We start from the raw sequence: 19,811 nt of genomic DNA, 5'->3' as shown, positions 1-19,811 counted from the left end.
CACACCTAGGAAAGCACCGTTAATTCTCGCCTTCAGACACCAGTTCTAACAACCACTATAACTGAAAAACGAATTGTTAGCCTCTCTAGCCTCTGGCATCCTCCTCTCCAGCAAAGTGACTTCCCCCAAGACATGACCAATTTTTAAGATTTTCAGGGAATTGGATTTGGATTAAACTGGCTTCGGTGTTTCTCAGCTGAAATAATTTGGGTCAGCCGAAGAGACGCCCAACCACCAAGGCGTTCCGCGTGTAAATCGTTCCTAAGTAGCCCTGGCTTATTTACTCCGCCGGGGAGTGAGGACACCAGGGACGGCCAGTCTCGTTTGGTTCTCCAGAAATGCACACGCCAAGCCGGTAGCGCCCCTTCCCCATCTCCTTCCACGGCCGCGCCCTCGCTCTGGGGCCGGGCGGAGGGGACAGAATTGAGGGGCGGTTGGCCCGGGACGCCTTCCGGGCCTGGGGGAGAGGCGCGGGCTCAACTCCGCCCCCGCCAGGAGGCGGAGCCAGGGCCCGGAACTGGGCCAAGCTGCCGCAGGTAAGGAGGTGCGGTGCTGGGGCCCTCCAGGCCGAGGGTCTGGCTCGATTCCGGGCAGGGGTGGCCGGGTCCTTTGGAGGAGTGGGCCCGGTCCGGTGGAAGGGCCTGGGAAGGAGCTCCTCGGTTCCGGCCCAGCCACATGGACGGAAAGGAGCCAGCCTGTTCTCCTGCGACCCTGTCTCCTTCCCCGCAAGCGCTGCGGTGATGGGTCTGGAAAGTGTTGGCTGGGGGAGATTTCCGCCCACGCGAAGCCCACCGGCTGACCTCTGGCCCTTGGGGACGGCGGTCAGTGGCCTAGGCCGAAGGTCAGACTTGTCCATTCGTCTGTCCATTAATCCCTTTTCTTTATTCATTCATCGTTCTCTCTCTTCTACACTTTGTCTGGCCCGTGGGTAGGTTCTGGAGATAGCTGGTTGAATCTGACAGGCCTAGCCCTCTTGGAATTTAGGATAGCGGAAAGTAGTCTAGAATCTCCTCTAGACTGATCCCTGAAATGATGATTGCTTACTAGAGCCCTTCAGAGCCCAGAAGGAGAAGGAAGTAACTTGGGAGTGGAAGGGAAAAGTAACAAATCAAGTGAGACCTCACTGAGGAGGGGATATTTTAAGTAGGCTTTGGAGATTGACTAGGAGTTGACGAGGGAGGATGGGAGATTGCAAGTAGGGGAAGCCGCACAGATTACAAGTTATGAAGGGGCTGCCATGTTAGAGGAACAGAAAAAAGCTTAATATAGCAAGAGATTATGGAGGTGTTTCCATGGAAAGAAGGTTGAGACCAGAAGGCCTTGAATGCAATGCTGAGGCCAGGATTTATCCTAGAGTTTACTATTTTTCTGCCTTTTAAAATGTTTTGTTTTTGATAAACATCTTGTGATCTCTGAAAATTTATTTTGATATGTGCCATTTCCCCCATGAGAAGCACAGATACACAGAGAACTTTAGCTAAAAAAAAAAACATTTCCTGTAGTTGTGTTAAGGACTTGTCCTCCCAAATATGAGATTCTATCAAAAAGTTACTGGTGCTTATTCAAATGAAACTGATACATTTAACAAGAAAGGTTTTAAGGAGAGGAGTGACCTGGTTTGTTCTTTGTTTTAGGAAGAAGATAAAAGTAAATGTCTAAAAAGTGCTGTTTTTTTTTTTAGGCATAGGACACCATGAAGCTGCTGCCTGTCTTGGAGCCTGGAGACAAGCCCAGGAAAGCAACATGGTCTGTAAGGAAAGGATTCAGACACAGAAAAACATGAGTTTTTGTCTCATTTATAAGACGTTTACTAACATATTTTATCATCAACAAAAAGAGTAGAGATGAAACTGTCTGCAGTTTCTGGTAATTAAACCAAACTGTCTGAGAAGGTCTTCAGAGGAAAGCTAGTGAGGCAATAATTATCACAGAGCAGATGTTGATTTTATTAAAATGCATTTACCAGGAAGAGGAAAGCACTGACCATCTGGCAACCTCTCCAACACAGTGACTTCCCCCAAGATATGACCAATTTTTAAGATTTTCAGGGAATTGGATTTGGATTAAACTGGCTTCAGTGTTTCTCAGCCACTTGCTCAGCCAACCCTCAACAGCTAACCCTGGCCTGACGTGAGCAGCTGCTGTGTAGGTGTTGGAGGTGCAGAGGGGAATACTCTCTGTACTGGGGGAGACAGACTAAGCAGATGAGTGTGATGAAATGTGATCAGTGCTGAAGCAGGGCTAAGGGAAGGCTGTAGAGAGAAGGCAATGTTTCTGCAGGACCACGGAAGGAAGCCTCCATTCTGATTTCCCTGCATCCATTCTTGTTCTGTACCCAACACAAATCTGACCATGACCTGCCCTACCTTAAAACCCCTTCATGGCTGAATGGACATGAGGAGAAAGAGTGGAGGGAGGAAGTGTGCTGTCTCATTAAGGGGAGAGCAATTAGGAGTGTATAGCAAGTGTGTATAAATTTTTGTATGAGAGACTGACTTGAATTTGTAAACTTTCACTCAAAAAAAATTTTTTTAAAGTAAAAGACAGAAACCAAGATAATAAAATGGGGAAGGGGGAAAGGTGAGGAAAAGGAAAAATAGAGTTCACAAGGAACAAGAGAACTTTTTCAAAAAAGAACTGTAATTAATCTCAGATAAGAACATAAGAACAGAAATTACACTAGATCTGGATGCTATAAAAACTTAAAACCAAATCCATTGCCATCAAGTTGATTCCGACTTATAACAACTCTTTAGGACAGAGTAGAGTTGCCCCATGGGGTTTCCAAGGAGCGACTAGTGGATTCAAACTGCCACCCTTTTGGTTAACAATCATAGCTTTTAACCATAGTGCCACCAGGGCTCCGATGCTATAAAAGAAGTATTAAAAAATGAAGAACTAAACCCATTGCTATGGAGTGGATTCCAACTCATAGCTACCCTACAGGGTTTCCAAGGAGTGACTGGTGGATTTAAACTGCTGATATTTTGGTTAGCAGCCAAGCTCTTAACCACTGCACCACCATTAGGGAGATGCAACTAAAACCATAAGGAGATACTAATTTACTCCTACTAGTACGGCTAAGATCAAAAAAGTTGAAAATAACAAATATTGGTGAGAATGTAGAGATATAAAAAATCTCATCTTTTGCTGAGGGGAATGCAAAATGGCATAGCCTCTGTGGAAAACGGTTCCTTGAAAAGTTAAAAATAGAACGGCCATATGACTGAGCAATGCCACTCTTAGTTATATACCCAAGATACATGAAAGTAGGGGCACCAACAGGCACATGCACACCAAAGTTTACTGCAAGCAGCCTTCACAATGGCAGAAAGGTGAAAACAACTGAAATGTCCATCAGCAGATGAATGGATAAACAAAATGTGGTATATACACACAGTGGAATATTACTCAACCATAAGGAAAATGAAGTCTTGATACATGCCACAACATAGATGAATATTGAATACACTATGCAGAGTGAAATAAGTCAATCACAAAAAGAAAAAAATATGTATGTATATATATATATTTTACGATCTCACCAATATGTAACAGAATAGGCAAATGTATAGAGATTAAACGGCGGTTACCAGATTGGGAGAGAAGGGGAAAGAGGGGAATGTTTGTTTAGCTAGCACTGAATTTTTGTCTGCAGGAATGGAAAATATGGTAGTGGATGTTGGTGACGGTTGCACAATATGCTTGATTTAACTGTTTTCATTGAATTGTACCAGCAAAATGTGTTGAATTGGCATCCGTTTTGTTGCCTCTATTTTTACAACAATAAAAATAGCTAAAAAAAAAAAACCCTTCATGCCACCCCCATGATCTTAGGATAAAACCAAGCTCCTTAAAGTGACCCACTGGGCCCTGCATAATCTATTCCTGCCTGTCTTTCCAACCTCAAATTTTCTCACTCATTCTTTTGTTTTCTTTCTGTTCCTTTAGCATGCGTTTCAGCATCCCACTTACGAACTGTACATGCTAGTCCTTACCTGAATCACTTTTTGCCTCTGTCTTTTATCCCTCTCTTTGCGTAGCTAATTTCTCTTCATACTTCAGATCTCAGTTCAAATGGTGCTTCTTCAGGAAGCCTTCTCTGACCACCCCACCACCACCACCTCACCTCTCCTTACAGGGTAAGATCCCCCTGTGAGATATTCTCATACTATACATATCCTGTTCTCCTTTATAGCACAAGTGAAATGAGACAGGTAATTTGTGAAATTATCTGTTTAATATCTCTCTTACCAGAGATTCAGCAAGGGCCGTGAAAGCATGGACTTTTTTGTCTTGTTCACCATGTATCTAGATGGTTCTCTTCTCGTGGTTTTGTTATTTAACATTTCAAAGCCCTAATTCCTCAGTTGTGAAATTCCATGATGGTAATAGTACTATCCTCAAAGGGGTTTTGTGTCGACTAAGCATAGTTAGCAGCATGCCTGGTACATTGTTAACAGTTATTCAGGTGGTAATCGGATATGTGAGTTTGGATATAAGGAGTGAGACCTGGACAAGAAATAGAGAATTGGAAATCAATGATAAGTATATAGATGAGTGGTAATTGAAGCCCTCAGTATAGGTAAAATTGATCAGGTAACCAAACATAGACTGAAGAAAAGAGAAGAGAATTCCAAGGACGCTGAGAGTTAGGAGGAGACTGACAGGAAAGGAGTCAGAGAAGACAACAGAAAGAGGAGCTAGAAAGGTATATAGAAAACTAAAACAGAAGGGTGTGGGGAAGCCAGGTAAGGAGAAAGGTACAGGAAGGAGCGAGGGGTCAGGAGTACAAAATGCCAGAGAGGTCAAATAAGACAAAACCAAATCCGTTGCCATCCAGTCAATTCTGACTCATAGCGACCCTATAGAACAGAGTAGAACTGCCCAAAGTGTTTCCAAGGAGCAGCTGGTGGATTCAAACTGCTGACCTTTTGGTTAGCAGCCGTAGCTCTTAACCACTGCACCACCAGGGCTCCCAAATGTGACAGGACTTGGAAAATGGCTAGGGAATTTTCTTTTCCCATCAGGAAGCTCTCAATCAGCATTGAGAGTAACTTCAGAGAGAGGAATAAATAGATGCTGTATTTTATTCTTCAGAGTCCTAGCTTTGCCTTTCTATCTCATTGAACTTTTTGAATAATCTGGAAAGACTTTTAAAATCGATAAATTCAAGAGATTATTTATTGACAGGGAGAAGCATCTCTGGCTATTGACAAGGGCCTTGGGGTCTCTATATGAGTGCACATAAAGCTCCAGTCACCACTCACTGAGTCCTGCCATCCACTGTTATCAGTCTTAGTTTTTACAACCACTTTTTTAGGTAAGAATTATTGCCATCCTCACTTTAGAAATGAGGAAGCTAAGGTTCAGAATCCGCCAGGCGCTCCTTGGAAACTCTATGGGGCAGTTTTACTCTGTCCTATAGGGTCGCTATGAGTCAGAATCAACTCGATGGCGCTGGGTTTTTTTGTTTTTTTTAAGGTTCAGAAAGATTAGAAGTGACTTCCAAAAGTTTACACATGTAGACAGTAGCTGAGCTGGGACTTGAACCAGGCCTATCTGAATTCACAAACCATGCTTATAACCACTATCCTACCCCTGGACATGCCATTGAACATTTCTGGGTCTTAGTTTCCCTGATAACCACTATCCTACCCCTGGACATGCCATTGAACATTTCTGGGTCTTAGTTTCCCTGATAACCACTATCCTACCCCTGGACATGCCATTGAACATTTCTGGGTCTTAGTTTCCCTGTTTAGAAAATGGGGACAATTACGAGCCCAATCCAGCCCCACTGATTACTGTGAAATGAAAGTAGTGACAAACTTGAAAAGCCAAAGATTCTGTGCAAATGGATGAGTGTCTGTATATGGGTAAAATCCTTCATTCTGGTGAATTTTATGAGGAATGGAAAGAACACACTGTTGGATTTGGTCTATGCTCAGGCCTCCTGAACATATCCTTCCTTTGGCAGGTACACCTTAACTCCCCCTGGAGACAGCCCTTGTGCTCGAGTTGGCCATAGCTGCTCATATTTACCCCCAGTTGGTGATGCCAAGAGAGGGAAAGTCTTCATTGTTGGGGGAGCAAATCCAAACAGGAGCTTCTCGGATGTGCATGCCATGGATCTGGGTAAGACTAGGAGTGGTGGGAGTGATGGAGCTTGCACCCTGTGGCCAGAGAGCAGGGCTTTGTGCTGCTCGCCATGACTAGAGCATTCCCAAGAACGTCAGCTCAGACCAGACAGCAGGGTTTTCCTCTAAAAAAATGCATATCACTCACAGGACCCTAAGGTCTCAGCTGACATCCTGGAGCACATCCACCACACTGATACCTCCTGGATTTGAGGGGAAGAGCCTGTGTATGGAGCCCTGGCCATCCACGCATTCATTCATCAAATATTTCTCTGGGCAACATTGATGACTTCCCCTCTCTCCCTCATCCACACATGTAATTCATCACCAAGTCCTGAATATGTATTATCTTCATTTATGTCTGACCACTTCCACTGCTATTGCCATAGGCTAAGCCACCATTATCTCTCAGCTAGACTGCCATAGCATCCTCACTTCTCTTCCTGAATCCAAGTTTACTGCCAATATAGTCAAATATCCATATTTAGCCAGAGGGTATTATCTGAAATACAAATGAGACTGTGTCACTCCCTTGTTTGAAACCTCCCCCAACATCATTTCTGGGCTGTTCCCAACTCTCAATTGCTACACTGAATACCCTTCAGTTCCTTGAACACCACACTTTGTACTCTTTGTCCTTCAAGCCTTTACATACTGTTCCCTGTGCCTGGAAAGCACTTTCCTTATCATCTGTACACTATTCATCTTTCATATCCCAGATTAAATGTCATTTTCATGGGGAAGTTTTCCCTGATACTCCTAGGATAGTTTAGGCATCCCTGCCCTATACAGTCATGCATTGCTTAATGTCCTATAAAATAAGACGTTAAGTGATTTGGATGTTGTATGAACACCATACTACTCAGCAAAGTATATATGTTTCCTCAGCCTCTGCCTCTGTTCCTAGTTCCCCAAGTTCAGTGGCTTCTCCAGGTACCTCTCTGATTCCTCTTTTCTGGCCCCAGATCCCCCACTCTATGCCCTTTCCTAAGTCCTTTGGCTGCCCCTGCCTCTTGGTCGGTTCCCTAGTATGCGCATCTTCCCAAACTGCGCATCCTGCTGGAACACGGCTGCACTAACTCAATTCAGAAGAGCAGCTGCAGAGGTTCTGCTGAGTAAGGGAGCCACTCAGTCTGACTTGTCAAGGTTCACTGACCTTCAATGAACTTGTCCCCACATTTGCACAGGACTCCCTGCCCGCCCTCCTTTTTCCCTTCTTCCTTCCTCTGCCCCTTTCTTCTTGGGTCCAGTGTATATACTTAACCGTATATATACTAAGCTGTGTATACTGTATTTACTTAGTAAAGCTGTATGGGACCACGGCCGTATATGCAGTTCAACATTGCCCAAAGGGAAGTTATACAGGACATGGCTGTATTTCTGTAGTACCCTGTACTTTCCCATCCTTATTCCCCTTATTGCACGTGATTGTTTCTTGTCTGTTTGCCCCACAAAAGTATAAGCTTCTTGAAAATGGGAAACTGGTTATTTTCCTTATCATTGTATCCCTAACTACTACCACAGCACCTGGCACAGAATAGGTGCTTTATAAGTATTTTGATGAATGAATGAATGAACAAATGAATGAGTGACTACTGTGTACTACACACCAGAGCAGAAGTTGAAAACTGGTGACCCACATGCATGTTTTGTTAGATACATTCATATAACGTTGCTACTGTTTTAATCTGCCAACTAAATGTGCAGAAGGCTTCAACATAAATATTGAAATGGTTTGGCTTCTCTTGATGATTTTGGAAGATCTGACATATGGCCACGATGATTTAGAACTGAGTGGTAGCTGCCACCTATCAGTGGGGCTGTCATTCTTCAATTTGCAACAGTCCCCACCACTCTTCAAGAACTCACTATATAGTTCAGTTACATCTTTATTGCCACCTATTGCTAGCTCTGTGATCCTGGCCAAACCATCTAAACTGTCTGAGCCTCACTGTCCTGTAAAATAGGAATAATAACCTGCTTCACTTGGCATTTATAATGATCTAACAAGATAATGCCCTTAAAGTCCTGTGTAAGTGCCTTGCTAACTAAAATAATGAATGGGTTCAGTATTATTCTGTGAACCTGTTTTAGTCAGAGATCATTTAGTTTCAGGTAACACAAACCAAATTAAACCAGCAAAAAAGGGGAATGTATTTATACAGATACAAGGGTGTGTCACAGAATCCAAGGGAAAGAAATACAGCCTCAGGAGAGAGTAGAAGCAGGTATTGGAAAGCTGTCAAAAACCTTCTGTCTCCTCCCTCTCTCTTTCTTTCTTTATGCAGATCTGTTTCATTCTTCTCTGTTCTGTATTTTGGCTTTCTCTGCTTCTCCACACATCGTGTAAGATGACCATCCAAATCCAGAAATCTGTTTGAATTGCAAATGCTTGAGAGGAAGGACCCAACTGGCCTAGCTTGGGTCAAGTGGCCACCTCTGACCCAATCAGCTAAGGCTAGAAAGTCAAGGTGTTGTAGTACAAACAGTCTTCTGGAATCTGGCCCTGTGGTTAGAGAGTGGGGCTGTTTTCATAGAAAAGGGGTGATAGACTGGGCGGATAGCCCACTAAGTGGAACTTTTTGGAGGTTGACCACATTCCCTTTAAGTGATTGGTTGGTGGTTCATTTATGCTTTTGACCCTGTTCTCACTACCCTCCCCAAGTTTGTCAATCACTGTAAGCAGGAGGCAACCCCAATTGAGGAACTGAGTGAAATGTTTTCTAGGTACACACCAATGGGATTTAGCCACCTGGGAGGGCCTGTTGCCCAGGTATGAGCATGCCAGCTTCATTCCTTCTTGCACACCTGACAGCATCTGGGTGTTTGGAGGTGCCGATCAGTCAGGAAATCGAAATTGTCTACAAGTGCTGAATCCTGGTAAGTAACTAAAGTTATTTTATTTACCTAAATAAGTAAATAAGTCCAATCCAATTTGTGAATTGTACTGATTATTAACTTTGTCGACCTCACCGAAAATAGGAACTTTAACTTGTAGCAGAAACTGAGAATAACAGATTTACCCCTCCCCGCCTCAGGTAACGTACAGTTATCAACTTCTTAAATACCAAAGCTGGAAGGGACTTCAGAGAACAGCTGTGTCATATGGAAAACTCAGGTCCAGCAAGGGGATGTAACTTACTTAAAGTTATCAAGGAGTCAGTGACTGAGCCAAGCTCGAACCCAAGTCATCTAGATCAGTCGTTTTCAAACAGAGACAATTTTGCCCCCCAGGGGACTTTTGGCAATATCTGGAGACATTTTGGGTTGTCACATCTGGAGGGATAATACTGGCACCTAGTGGGTATAGGCCAGGGATGCTACTAAAAATCCTAGAACACACAAGTCAGCCACCAAATGATTTAATCTAAAATGTCAATAAATACTGAGGTTGAGAAACCCTGACCCAGATTTTCTTGGTATGTTTTTTATTAAGCCAGGAGAATGCAAGGTTCTTGTCTTACAGAGAATTTTATCATAAAATAAAGAAGCAATTTGGGGACTAGTAGTTACTACTGAGATGATATTGCTAAACCACGTTTGGGAAGTGGGCTTACTTTGTTGTCATTTTAAAAAGTTTGTTTTTGTCTTCTCTTTGTAAATATAATTTATATTCATTGTAAAATATTTGTAAAGTATAAATAAGTAGACAAAAGTCATCTACAATTCTACTATGCTAAGGCTATTGACAGCATTTCTTTGTACTTCCTTTCTGTCTTTTCTCTGTATTTTAACCAGCCTGAGAGCATACTCTAAATGCAGTTTTGTGCCCTTTTCCCTTCAATTTCGTAGTTACTACAGAAGTTACTTTCTATTAACAATACTTTGAACACCATTTTTTATGGCTGTATACTACTCTATTTTATAATGATACCATAATTCCCCTATAGTTGGACATTTAGGTTTTCAAATATTTACCGTTGTGAATAACAAAGCCGTGAACATGATTGTTCGGAAGTCACTGACTGTATTTCAAATTATTCTCTTAGAATTCATGCTCCAAATTAAAAAGACTAGGTAAAATATTATGAACCTTTTTAAGGTTTTTGGTACATGCTACCAAGTTGCTCTCCAGAAAGATTTTTCCAATTTATTCCCTCTCTAGCTGTGTTTGATAGTGCTTGTTTCACTCTGCCTTGGCTAGCATTGGATCTATCATTTTTAAACACTTTGAAAATTTGATAGGCAAAAAAAAATCATCTATTTGTTTAAATATGCATTTTGTTAATTACTAATAACTTGGAGATTTTTCACATGTCAGTCAACTCTTGACCAGTTCCCTCTACCAACAATTGTGTAGTAAAGAATTTGACTGGTCTTTGTCATCCCCAGTTCCTGGAAGGTAACCTCTAAACCTTTGAGATAAGGAATTTAGCTGGCAATGTTGGAAAGACCAACCACATGATTAGAGTTGGAGTTTTGACATCAGCCGACCTGAGGAAGAAGAGAGAGGGCTGGAGATCGAGTTCAGTTATGTGACTTATGATTTAATCAACCAAGCCCACATAAGGAAACCCCAAAAAGGCTTTGGACATGAAAGCTTGGGGGAGCTTCTATGGTTGGCAATATTGTGTATTGTTACACATCGAGGTGTTCGGAGGGTGACACATCCTAACTCCACTGAGAGAGGACAATGGAAGCTTCCCATTTCAGACCCGCCCAGACCTCATCCTATGGGTCTCGCCTTTGGCTGGTTCTGATTTGTATCATTTTGCTACAAAAAAAAAAAACTGTAAACGTAAGTATAACGCTTTCTTGAGTTCTATGAGCTGTTCTATAAATTATCAAACCTGAGGGAGCTAATGAGAACTCCCCAATTTGTAGCCAGCTGGTCAGAAGTGAAGGTGGTTTGGGAACCCCTTAACTTACAGCTGTTGTCTGAAGTGAGAAAAGTCTTGTGGACTACGCCTGTAACCTGTGAAGTTTAGCCTAACTCCAGGTAGTTGGTGTCAGAACTCATTGCAGCAATACATTTGCTTGACAATTGGTCCTTCAGGAGATAGAAATGAATTTTCCTATGTGTCGGGTGTTTAAATTTCTTCATAGTATTTAAAAGTATCTATTAATTTGATTTATTTGTTTATTGCCTGTCTGGCACATAGTTAATGTCCAGTAATCATTAGTCATTGTGGCTGATACGCTTATGGCTCAGCAAATGGAAATCAGCTCTGGGATCCTGCCCTTTTGATTTTCAGTGATGGCATCCATTTGAATAAAATATAGACAGTGAAAATTTGGAAACCTCTGTCAAAGGAATTGATTTTCCACTAGATTCTTTTTCTCTCCTAAAAAGTATAGTTTGACCCCATGCCTAAGAAATAGGAAAAATGTAAGTGAAATCGTTAGTCACTTGTGTTATTAAGGCAAATCCCTCAAAGGGCTTAGAACTCCTTTGTGGTTATTTGTGCTGGTGTTTGACTTGGCAGCAACACAAACCCAAGATCTTCTGACCCTGGGTACCCCCCGTAAGGTCCAAAAGCTCTCCAAGATCTGTAGCTAGAGAAACGATTATATTTTGTTTTAGATATAGACTGAGACTTGTTTCATCTCCAGGTAGGTATTTGAGTTCCACACATAGTATAAATGCTTCATGTGACACTTTGTACATCCAGTGAAGACCTATATGTAAGACACAGAACTTCCTAGGCAAGAAGTAATTCCTGATGTGGTGTGGTATAGTGAATATGGGAGTTGAAGAGATATGAGTCCAAATTTCTACTCTGCTACTCACAGCAATGAGACCCAGAGGAAAGGATATAATTTTTCTGAGCTTTAGTTCTCTCATCTGCAAAATGGGAATACTTGCCCCTCAACTCCCAGGGGTGAGTGAGGATAGTGAGGATGGAAGAGTTCTCAGGACATGATTCAGTACAAGGAAAGTGCTCAATAAAAGTATCTGTTTCCATAAAATTCTTCATTCTTTTTTTGTTTTTAGTTGTGATGAAAATATACTTAGCAAATATATGCCATCTCAACAATTTGTGTTTCATTCTTAGAAGAAATAATCTTCTATATGCCTATTCGGCTGGTGAAATTTTATTCTCAGGTCAGATGAATGGAAAATACAGAGATCTTGCTGTTATCAAAACAGGGTTTGAAACCAATCTCAGCTGTTTACTAGCCGTAACACCTTATAATAGAAGTGACCTAATCTATCTTTAGTTTCCTTATCTCTAAAATGAGGAAGCTACTATTTATTGAGCACTTATTTGCTTAAAACTGCAATAACATTGCCTGCTTTTGTGTTAATGACTACATATCCTGGGAAATTTGGCCTGTGGCTTCTAGTGGGAATGAATTTTTTTAGAAGATGTTGGACTCTTCTGAATGGGCCTGGGGCAGGGTAGTCAGCAAAGTGGAAGAGGGTTTAGAAAGGGTGCTTGAAGGCCTCTGAAAACAGATTGACCACATTCTTAATTGTACCTGTGGCTTTTCAACCTTGGGGACTTTGATACGGCTTAGGGATTGGGGTTTGGAAGGTGACCCTACCCGGCCCCAGCGTCAAGGTCAGAGGCTTCTGAGCCCAGATGTTTTAGGTGTTTGCCTTCCTTCTGGACCAGAAACCAGGACCTGGACCACGCCAGAGGTAACCAGCCCCCCACCATCCCCAAGAACATTCCACACATCATCAGCAGCCATCGGAAACCAGCTGTATGTCTTTGGAGGGGGAGAGAGAGGCGCCCAGCCTGTACAGGATGTGAAGCTGCACGTGTTTGACGCAAGTATGGACTGGCAGGCACCTTGGGGCTGCCACTTTAACCTGGTCAGGGCCAACTGGCTTGTGGCTTACTTGGTGCAGGAAGCAGAGGTTAGAAAATGAAACCCTGATTGAGTGTCTCAATTCTAGACTTCTTTGATACATGCCTTGGCTGATACCTTCCCTCACACAGTAAAATTTACATTAAAAAAAAAATTTGCATTTAAGAAAGGTATAAATGATCAAATTTTTAAAACGTTTAAACAATGAAGTTTATAAAGTAAAAGTTTTCCTTTTAGCCTTTCCTTTCCGCTCCCCAGACAGAGGTAAACACTGTTAAAAACCAACCAAACCCATTGCTGTTGAGTGGATTCCTGCTGATAACGACCCTGTAGGACAGAGTAGAACTGCTCCATAGGGTTTCCAAGGAGCAGCTGGTAGATTCGAACTGCCCACCTTTTGGTTAGCAGCCGAACTCTTAACCACTGCACCACCAGGGCTCCTTCTCTTACTAGTGGGCATTTATAAATAATGTTTTATAAAAAATATCTGACAAAAATGCTTTTCATTTGTTTTGCAGTAAAATGCAACTTGTCTTGAGGAAATGCATTAAGCAAAATTTCATACTTGCAGTATAAAATTGGAAGAATTAAGACACTTCACAGTCAAACTCTTCTCTCTCTAGAAAGAATGAACTTTGTGGTTCTTCTAAAGCAGTTTTTAAAAAAATTTAGATGGACAGGAACCATTCCCGAAGACAACTCATCAGACACGGAAGGGACTGGACAATGGGTTGGAGAGAGAGGCTAATGTAGAGTGAGCTACTTGCATCAGGTGGACACTTGAGACTGTGTTGGCATCTCCTGCCTGGAGGGGAGATGGGAGGATAGAGGGGGTTAGAAACTGGCAAAACGGTCACGAAAGGAGAGACTGGAAGGGCTGACTCATTAGGGGGAGAGTAAGTGGGAGTGTGGAGTAAGGTGTATATAAGCTTATATGTGACAGACTGACTTGATTTGTAAACGTTCACTTAAAGCTCAATAAAAATTATTAAAAGAAAAAAAATTTAGATGATAGTGGCTTTAAATATATGAAACTATAAGGAAGAAGTAAATAAATATGTGTGTATGTATATGTTTGTACGTGTGTGTGTATATACATGTATAGACAGATACATAAAAAAAAATGAACCTGTTGCCGATGAGTCAATTCCAAGTCATCATGACCGTATAGGACACGACAGGACTTCCCCATAGGGTTTCCAAGGAGCGGCTGGTGGATTTGAGCTGCTGACCTTTTGATTAGAAGCCAAACGCTTAACCACTGCACCACCAGGGCTTATTACTGACATCTCAGAGCGTTTCCAGTCTTTTTTTTTTAACATAGCAGAGATAATCCCATACGTAATAATTGTATCTTACATTTTTCATTTAAGCATTTCCTCATACGATCACAAAGTCTAAACTAACGTTTTTAATAAATGCATACTATTTCATTGTGTCTGTACCGATAACCTGTTGTTGGACCTACGCTATTTCCAACTCTTCTCTATTACCAACAACATTATGATAAATATATTTATGTATAAACCTTTTCAGATTATTTTAAATTGTATTCCTTGGAACATGGAGGGGGGAGGCCTCCTTGAACAACCAACAGGCATGTCATAAATGGTAATTCAAAGGTAAATTGTTTATTGTTTAGAAGGTCTTTGTCTCAAATAGTTTTTGCAGCACTCCTTTAAAACTTTTCTGGTATGTTGAAATGATTCATTGATTTACCAGAATTCTGTACATGTACAACTTTGAAGATATGAAGAGCTGCCTACAGTAGAATGCACTGTTAGAATAATAGCAATATTAATAATTCATCTATTGAATACCTTTGTTCATGTGTTATCTCCTTTAATCTACACCTCAATCCTTAGAGGCAGGTATTTTCAGGTATTGTTGTATCCCCATTTTATAGCTGTAGAAAATACAGTTTATAGAAAAACTGGCCTAAGGCCACATAGTTATTTAGTCAGAGAACCAGATTTCAAACTTCAAAGCCCTCGTTCCAACCATTACCTAACCCTAACCCTAACCCAGTGGCAGTCTTGTTAACTTTAATAGTTACCTATTTTTTTCTCATTCTTCCCCCCCCCCCTTATTCTTTTAACAAAGCAATTAAAGACATTATCCTTTTAAAAAGGAAAACTAAACGCCCGTTACAGATGACGGCTACTCATTCTTTTTAACTTTGGGGCGGTTGTAGGTTGAAGCTGAAGGGAGGTCTTCTTTAATTCAAAGCAAGGAATGACTTCCTAATGCCCAGAAGAAGGGGCAGGCCTGTTAATAAATAAGCTCTCCAGCCCTGGAAGTGTCCAAGCAGAGGCTGTCCAGGCTATAGAGGCTGTGGAGGGAAGCCTGGATTGGGTTGGTGAGTTTGAGCGAATGACGGCAAAGTCCCTTCCTGCTTGGAGCACCTCTGCTGACAAGTGGTAAAGAAGCTTGGATGTATTTCTCATGTTCTTGCTTCATGGCTTTGCCATCTAATGCCAATGAATTTACTTTTCTAGATACTCTGACCTGGTCACAGCCAGAGACACTTGGAAAACCCCCATCGCCCCGGCATGGTCATGTGATGGTGGCAGCAGGGACAAAGCTCTTCATCCATGGAGGCTTAGCAGGGGACAAATTCTATGATGATCTCCATTGTATTGATATAAGTAGGTAAAGTAGGGGCTTATCAGCTTAAAATTAAATGGAATGTGCTCTGATAGAATATAGCCACGCTTATAGGTGTGGGTAACTTGACAAGGTTGTAGATTTCTTCACTGGGTTCTGTCAAGTGTGGCCTGAATAATAATAATAATAGCAATAAATGCAGACATTTCATGAGCACCTGCTATGTGTCCAAGCATTATCTTTGATTATCCCAACAACTTGTCTTTAATATCCATTATTCTTTGTATTCTCCAAGTGGATTTCTTTCAGGCATGAGCTGTGAGGAACATGGATAACTACTAGAGTGTGTTTTGAGATTGGTGACTAGAATTGCATGCCAAACATGGTTGAAAATACTGGGGAAGAGGAGGGTTAGGGATAACATGAGAATCATCACTGAAGGACTAATGTGCCCTGTAGGGCCTGGACTCAGTATCTGTCAGCCCTTCAGACTGAGCTCCATTAAGACAGGACTTTGTCTTTTTTGTTCCCCAGTGTATTTCCTGCACTTAGCACAATGTCTGGCAGATAGATGGTAAGTACATGTCTTTCGGATGAGTGAGTAGACAGATGAATGAACAAATGAGCACGTCCTACAGTGCTGCAGACTTCAGAAATTGGAATAGTGGTCATAAGGCACAGGGAACTGCTGTGGTACCTTGCCAAGCGGTGGATTCTCTGGCTTGGTGACATCTTAGGCCAGGTGATGCTGGCTGGGATTCCTACATTGGCGAGAATTTTGGCTGGACTGGGTGATCCTCCCTTCCACCTCTGCGATGCTGGGCTCCCTCCTTGCCAATACAAATGGAAACTATCTTCAATGAAATGTTCCTTGCAGGCAGTCAAATATATGTTTTTGTGTAATTTTTTTTTTTAGCGAAAATATACACAGCAAAACCTACACCAACAATGGGGTTATAATGTTTCTTTTTAGAAAGTAAAGTTTTTTTCTCTTGTGCTGAGGAACTACTTCCTAGCTGTTTTTCTTGCCTACCCAAGTAGTTCTCTAAACCTAAAATCCAATGATATCCTGCCTCATTCCCTGCAAAAATAGATTGGGAGTAGTCACTGAAGCAGCACATTTATGGTGTAGAGAATACAGGCTTTGGAGTCAGACTTAGGTACAATTCTAGCCCTGCCACTTACTAACTGTGGCATCGCAGGACAAGTCTCTCCCTCTCTAATCCTCAGTTTCCTCATCTGTAAGAAAGCAGGCAGGCAGAAGTAATAGCAATTTCATAAGGCTCTTATGACAATTAAGTGAAGTAAGGTATTTAATGTTGTACAGCCAGCATTCCACAAAGTTGCTTTCTAAGGAAGCTTTCGTATTAAAACAAGCGTGTGCATGTGTGTGGGCGCACACCCACCCACCCACACACACACAGAGAATCTCACTTATGGGTTTCAGAGCAGTTAATGGTGATGGTCAACAAAGATTACAGCACATTTTTCAGTGTGCTCTACCTACTTCGGAATCACCTGGAATGCTTGTTAGAACTATAGGTTACTTAGCCCCTCCCTCTGTGAATTACCAAATTAGAATTTCAAGCTCCCCCAGGTAATTCTTTTGCACACTAAACCTTGCTGTATTATCTCTGGTTTGCAAGCTACAGCAGAGTTGACAAGATAAGTTTGAAACCACATTTTAGCCCATGTTGTGCCAAAACACTTCCTTTCTCTTGGCAGGTGACATGAGGTGGCAGAAGCTAAGTCCCACTGGGGCTGCTCCCACAGGCTGTGCTGCCCATTCAGCTGTGGCTGTGGGGAAACATGTGTATATCTTTGGAGGAATGGCTCCCACAGGAGCACTGGACACAATGTACCAATACCACATAGGTAAGCAAGTATCACCTTGGATCTTCAAACAAATGTGACCACTCAGATTAGAAATGATAGTTGGTTTGGTTTTTGAAACTGGCCCCTCTACATCCAAATCCAAAGGAATAGCCAGATTTGTAGGGAATGACATCATCAAAGCAGTGATATTGCTGTTAGTCTTTTTTCCTTTGGTCCTCTGTTTCTGTTAAAGTTCAGCTGATACAATAAATCACTGAGCATTTCTGGAAGGTTCTTAATATGAAACCTTTGTTTTCTTTTTCCCCAACATAGAAAAGCAGCTTTGGACTTTGCTTAAATTTGATACTTTTCTACCCCCTGGACGATTGGACCATTCCATGTGTATCATTCCATGGCCAGTGACATCTTCTGAAAAGGAAGATTCAAATTCTGTTCCTCTGAACTGTGAAGCTGAAAAAGATTTTGCTGACAAAGGAGTGATCCAAAGTGATGACTCACAGGAAAGTGACATACTGACATCACAGGCTGACATACTCCTCTGTTTTGTGTTTGGTGGCATGAATACAGAAGGAGAAATCTATGATGATTGTATTGTAACTGTAGTTGACTAATAAAACCCACGTTTTATTACTTTTAAGCATCAATTACTTTCAGAAAAGTTAAATGACACTTCAGCTGTTTTATACCTTTGAAATATTTTCTGGACTATCTATCCATATTATTCTTATCCACTTTGGTAGGTGTAGAAATAAACTGGATAGCCCAGTGAAAAAAAGATCTTTATCTAAAGGGCTTTACTAGCAATACAACCTAGGTGTGATTGTTATGAACACCGATCACCAAAAGGTTGCAGAATCACAATTGCTAGATACAACAGAAGATGGAGAAATCAGGGAGTGGACATTTGCAGGTTGAAGTCTATCTTTTTAATATTCAGTATCTGCTCTTCAGAAAGAGGTGCAGAGTCTTGGTACAAGGTAATGACAGTCATTGGAGATAGGGCTGAAGGCTGCCCTTTGCATTTCCAAGCCAACCCCACTGCCCCAGGGCACAAGGCAGTCAGGTTAATTTTATTTGTATTAAGCTTGGCCTGAAGACCTAATGTTCTAAGCTCCAGGTGCCCAAATGCTTTTGTGGCAGTAAGACAGAGGTCCAGGCCTCAGATTAAGACAAACTTGGTGTTAGGTCCCAATTCTACCATCTTTATCAAATTTATCTATGAAGTAGTATCCACCCCTCAGGCAATATCAGATTTCAAGTTACCATCCGATAGCCTAACCTTCACTGATCATAGTGACTCACCTATACCACCCTTCCTTAGGAAGCCAACCCAAGTAATCATAAACCTGTTTTTATATAAACCTCTGCCTTTAATCCAAAATTGTAGTGGGGTTTAGTGTAGTTTCATGGTTATCATCCTGGGTCCCCCCCACTACCACCAATGAAATTCCAGTGATAAAGACTCTGACAACTAGGGTTGAAAATACACAACATCCTAAAATTATAAATCCCAGTACATATTGCACATTACGCAAATCTGCTGCAAAAGACCTCCTTTAAAGTGTTAAAAACCAAAGATGTCACTTTGAGGACTAAGGAGCACCTGACCCAAGCAATGGTATTTTCAATCGCTTCATATGCATGCAAAAATTCTCCTGGCATAGTGGTTAAGAGCTACAGCTGCTAACCAAAAGGTCAGCAGTTTGAATCTACCAGGTAGTCCTTGGAAACCATATGGGGCAGCTCTACTGTGTTCTATAGGGTCACTATGAGTCAAAATCAACTCGATGGCAACGGATCTTTGGGGGTTTTTTTCATATGCATGCAAAAGTTGGACAGTGAAATCAATGCCTTTGAATTACAGCATTGACAAAAAATATTGAATATACCATGAACTGCCAGAATGAACACATGTGTCTTGGAAATACAGCCAGAGTGCTCCTTAGAAATGAAGATGGCAAGACTTCATCTCATGTACTTTGGGCATGTTATCAGAAGGGACCAGTCACCAGTTGCTGGAGGACATCATGCTTAGTAGAGGGTCAGCAAAAAAGAACACCCTCAACAAGATGGATTAACACAGTGGCTCCACAATAGGCTCAAACATAGCAAACGATTATGAGGATGGCACAGGACAGGGCACTGCTCTGTTGAATGTAGGGTTACTGAGTCAGAAGCTACTCCACAGCACCTGACAACACGTCAAGTTAACATGGGCAATCACTCCACCAATTCTTAAGACAGAAGAATTCAAGCAGCTATAAATAGAAGGCCACCAGAATGAGTTTTAAGGAGAAAGAAAATTTCAAATGGTTTCAGAAAAGTACTTATGGACACCGTGAAACAGTCCTTGCCTAAGTAAGGATGTGGATGAACCTCCCCTCCGCAAGGACAGGCAAAGCCTTTTAAAGTATCGAATAGAAATGTTTCCTTATCCCATCCCCAAGTGTCCCAAGCATCTACCACCCC

The 19,811-nt window shown here is 41.8% G+C and overlaps 1 protein-coding gene across 3 annotated transcripts; it reads left to right on the top strand.

Moving 5' to 3' along the window:
- The first annotated feature begins 475 nt into the window (after nt 1-475).
- On the top strand, nt 476-17,973 carry RABEPK (Rab9 effector protein with kelch motifs). Of its 3 annotated transcripts, none has more exons than XM_003407737.4 (8): nt 476-536; nt 1,682-1,746; nt 5,981-6,138; nt 8,868-9,020; nt 12,701-12,862; nt 15,398-15,547; nt 17,232-17,381; nt 17,655-17,973. In XM_003407737.4, the coding sequence occupies exons 2-8, from the start codon at nt 1,694-1,696 to the stop codon at nt 17,951-17,953; spliced, it is 1,125 nt and encodes a 374-aa protein (XP_003407785.1). In that variant the 5' UTR covers nt 476-536; nt 1,682-1,693; the 3' UTR covers nt 17,954-17,973. The 3 variants fall into 3 exon arrangements, with proteins under 3 accessions (XP_003407785.1, XP_010585933.1, XP_010585932.1); XM_010587630.3 differs by lacking the exon at nt 476-536 and adding an exon at nt 732-841; XM_010587631.2 differs by lacking the exon at nt 12,701-12,862.
- Nucleotides 17,974-19,811: the final 1,838 nt, after the last annotated feature.

The sequence above is a fragment of the Loxodonta africana genome, chromosome 9 (genome assembly GCF_030014295.1).
Source record: "Loxodonta africana isolate mLoxAfr1 chromosome 9, mLoxAfr1.hap2, whole genome shotgun sequence".
Lineage (NCBI taxonomy): Eukaryota > Metazoa > Chordata > Mammalia > Proboscidea > Elephantidae > Loxodonta > Loxodonta africana.
This window is presented reverse-complemented; position numbering and strand designations above follow the sequence as displayed.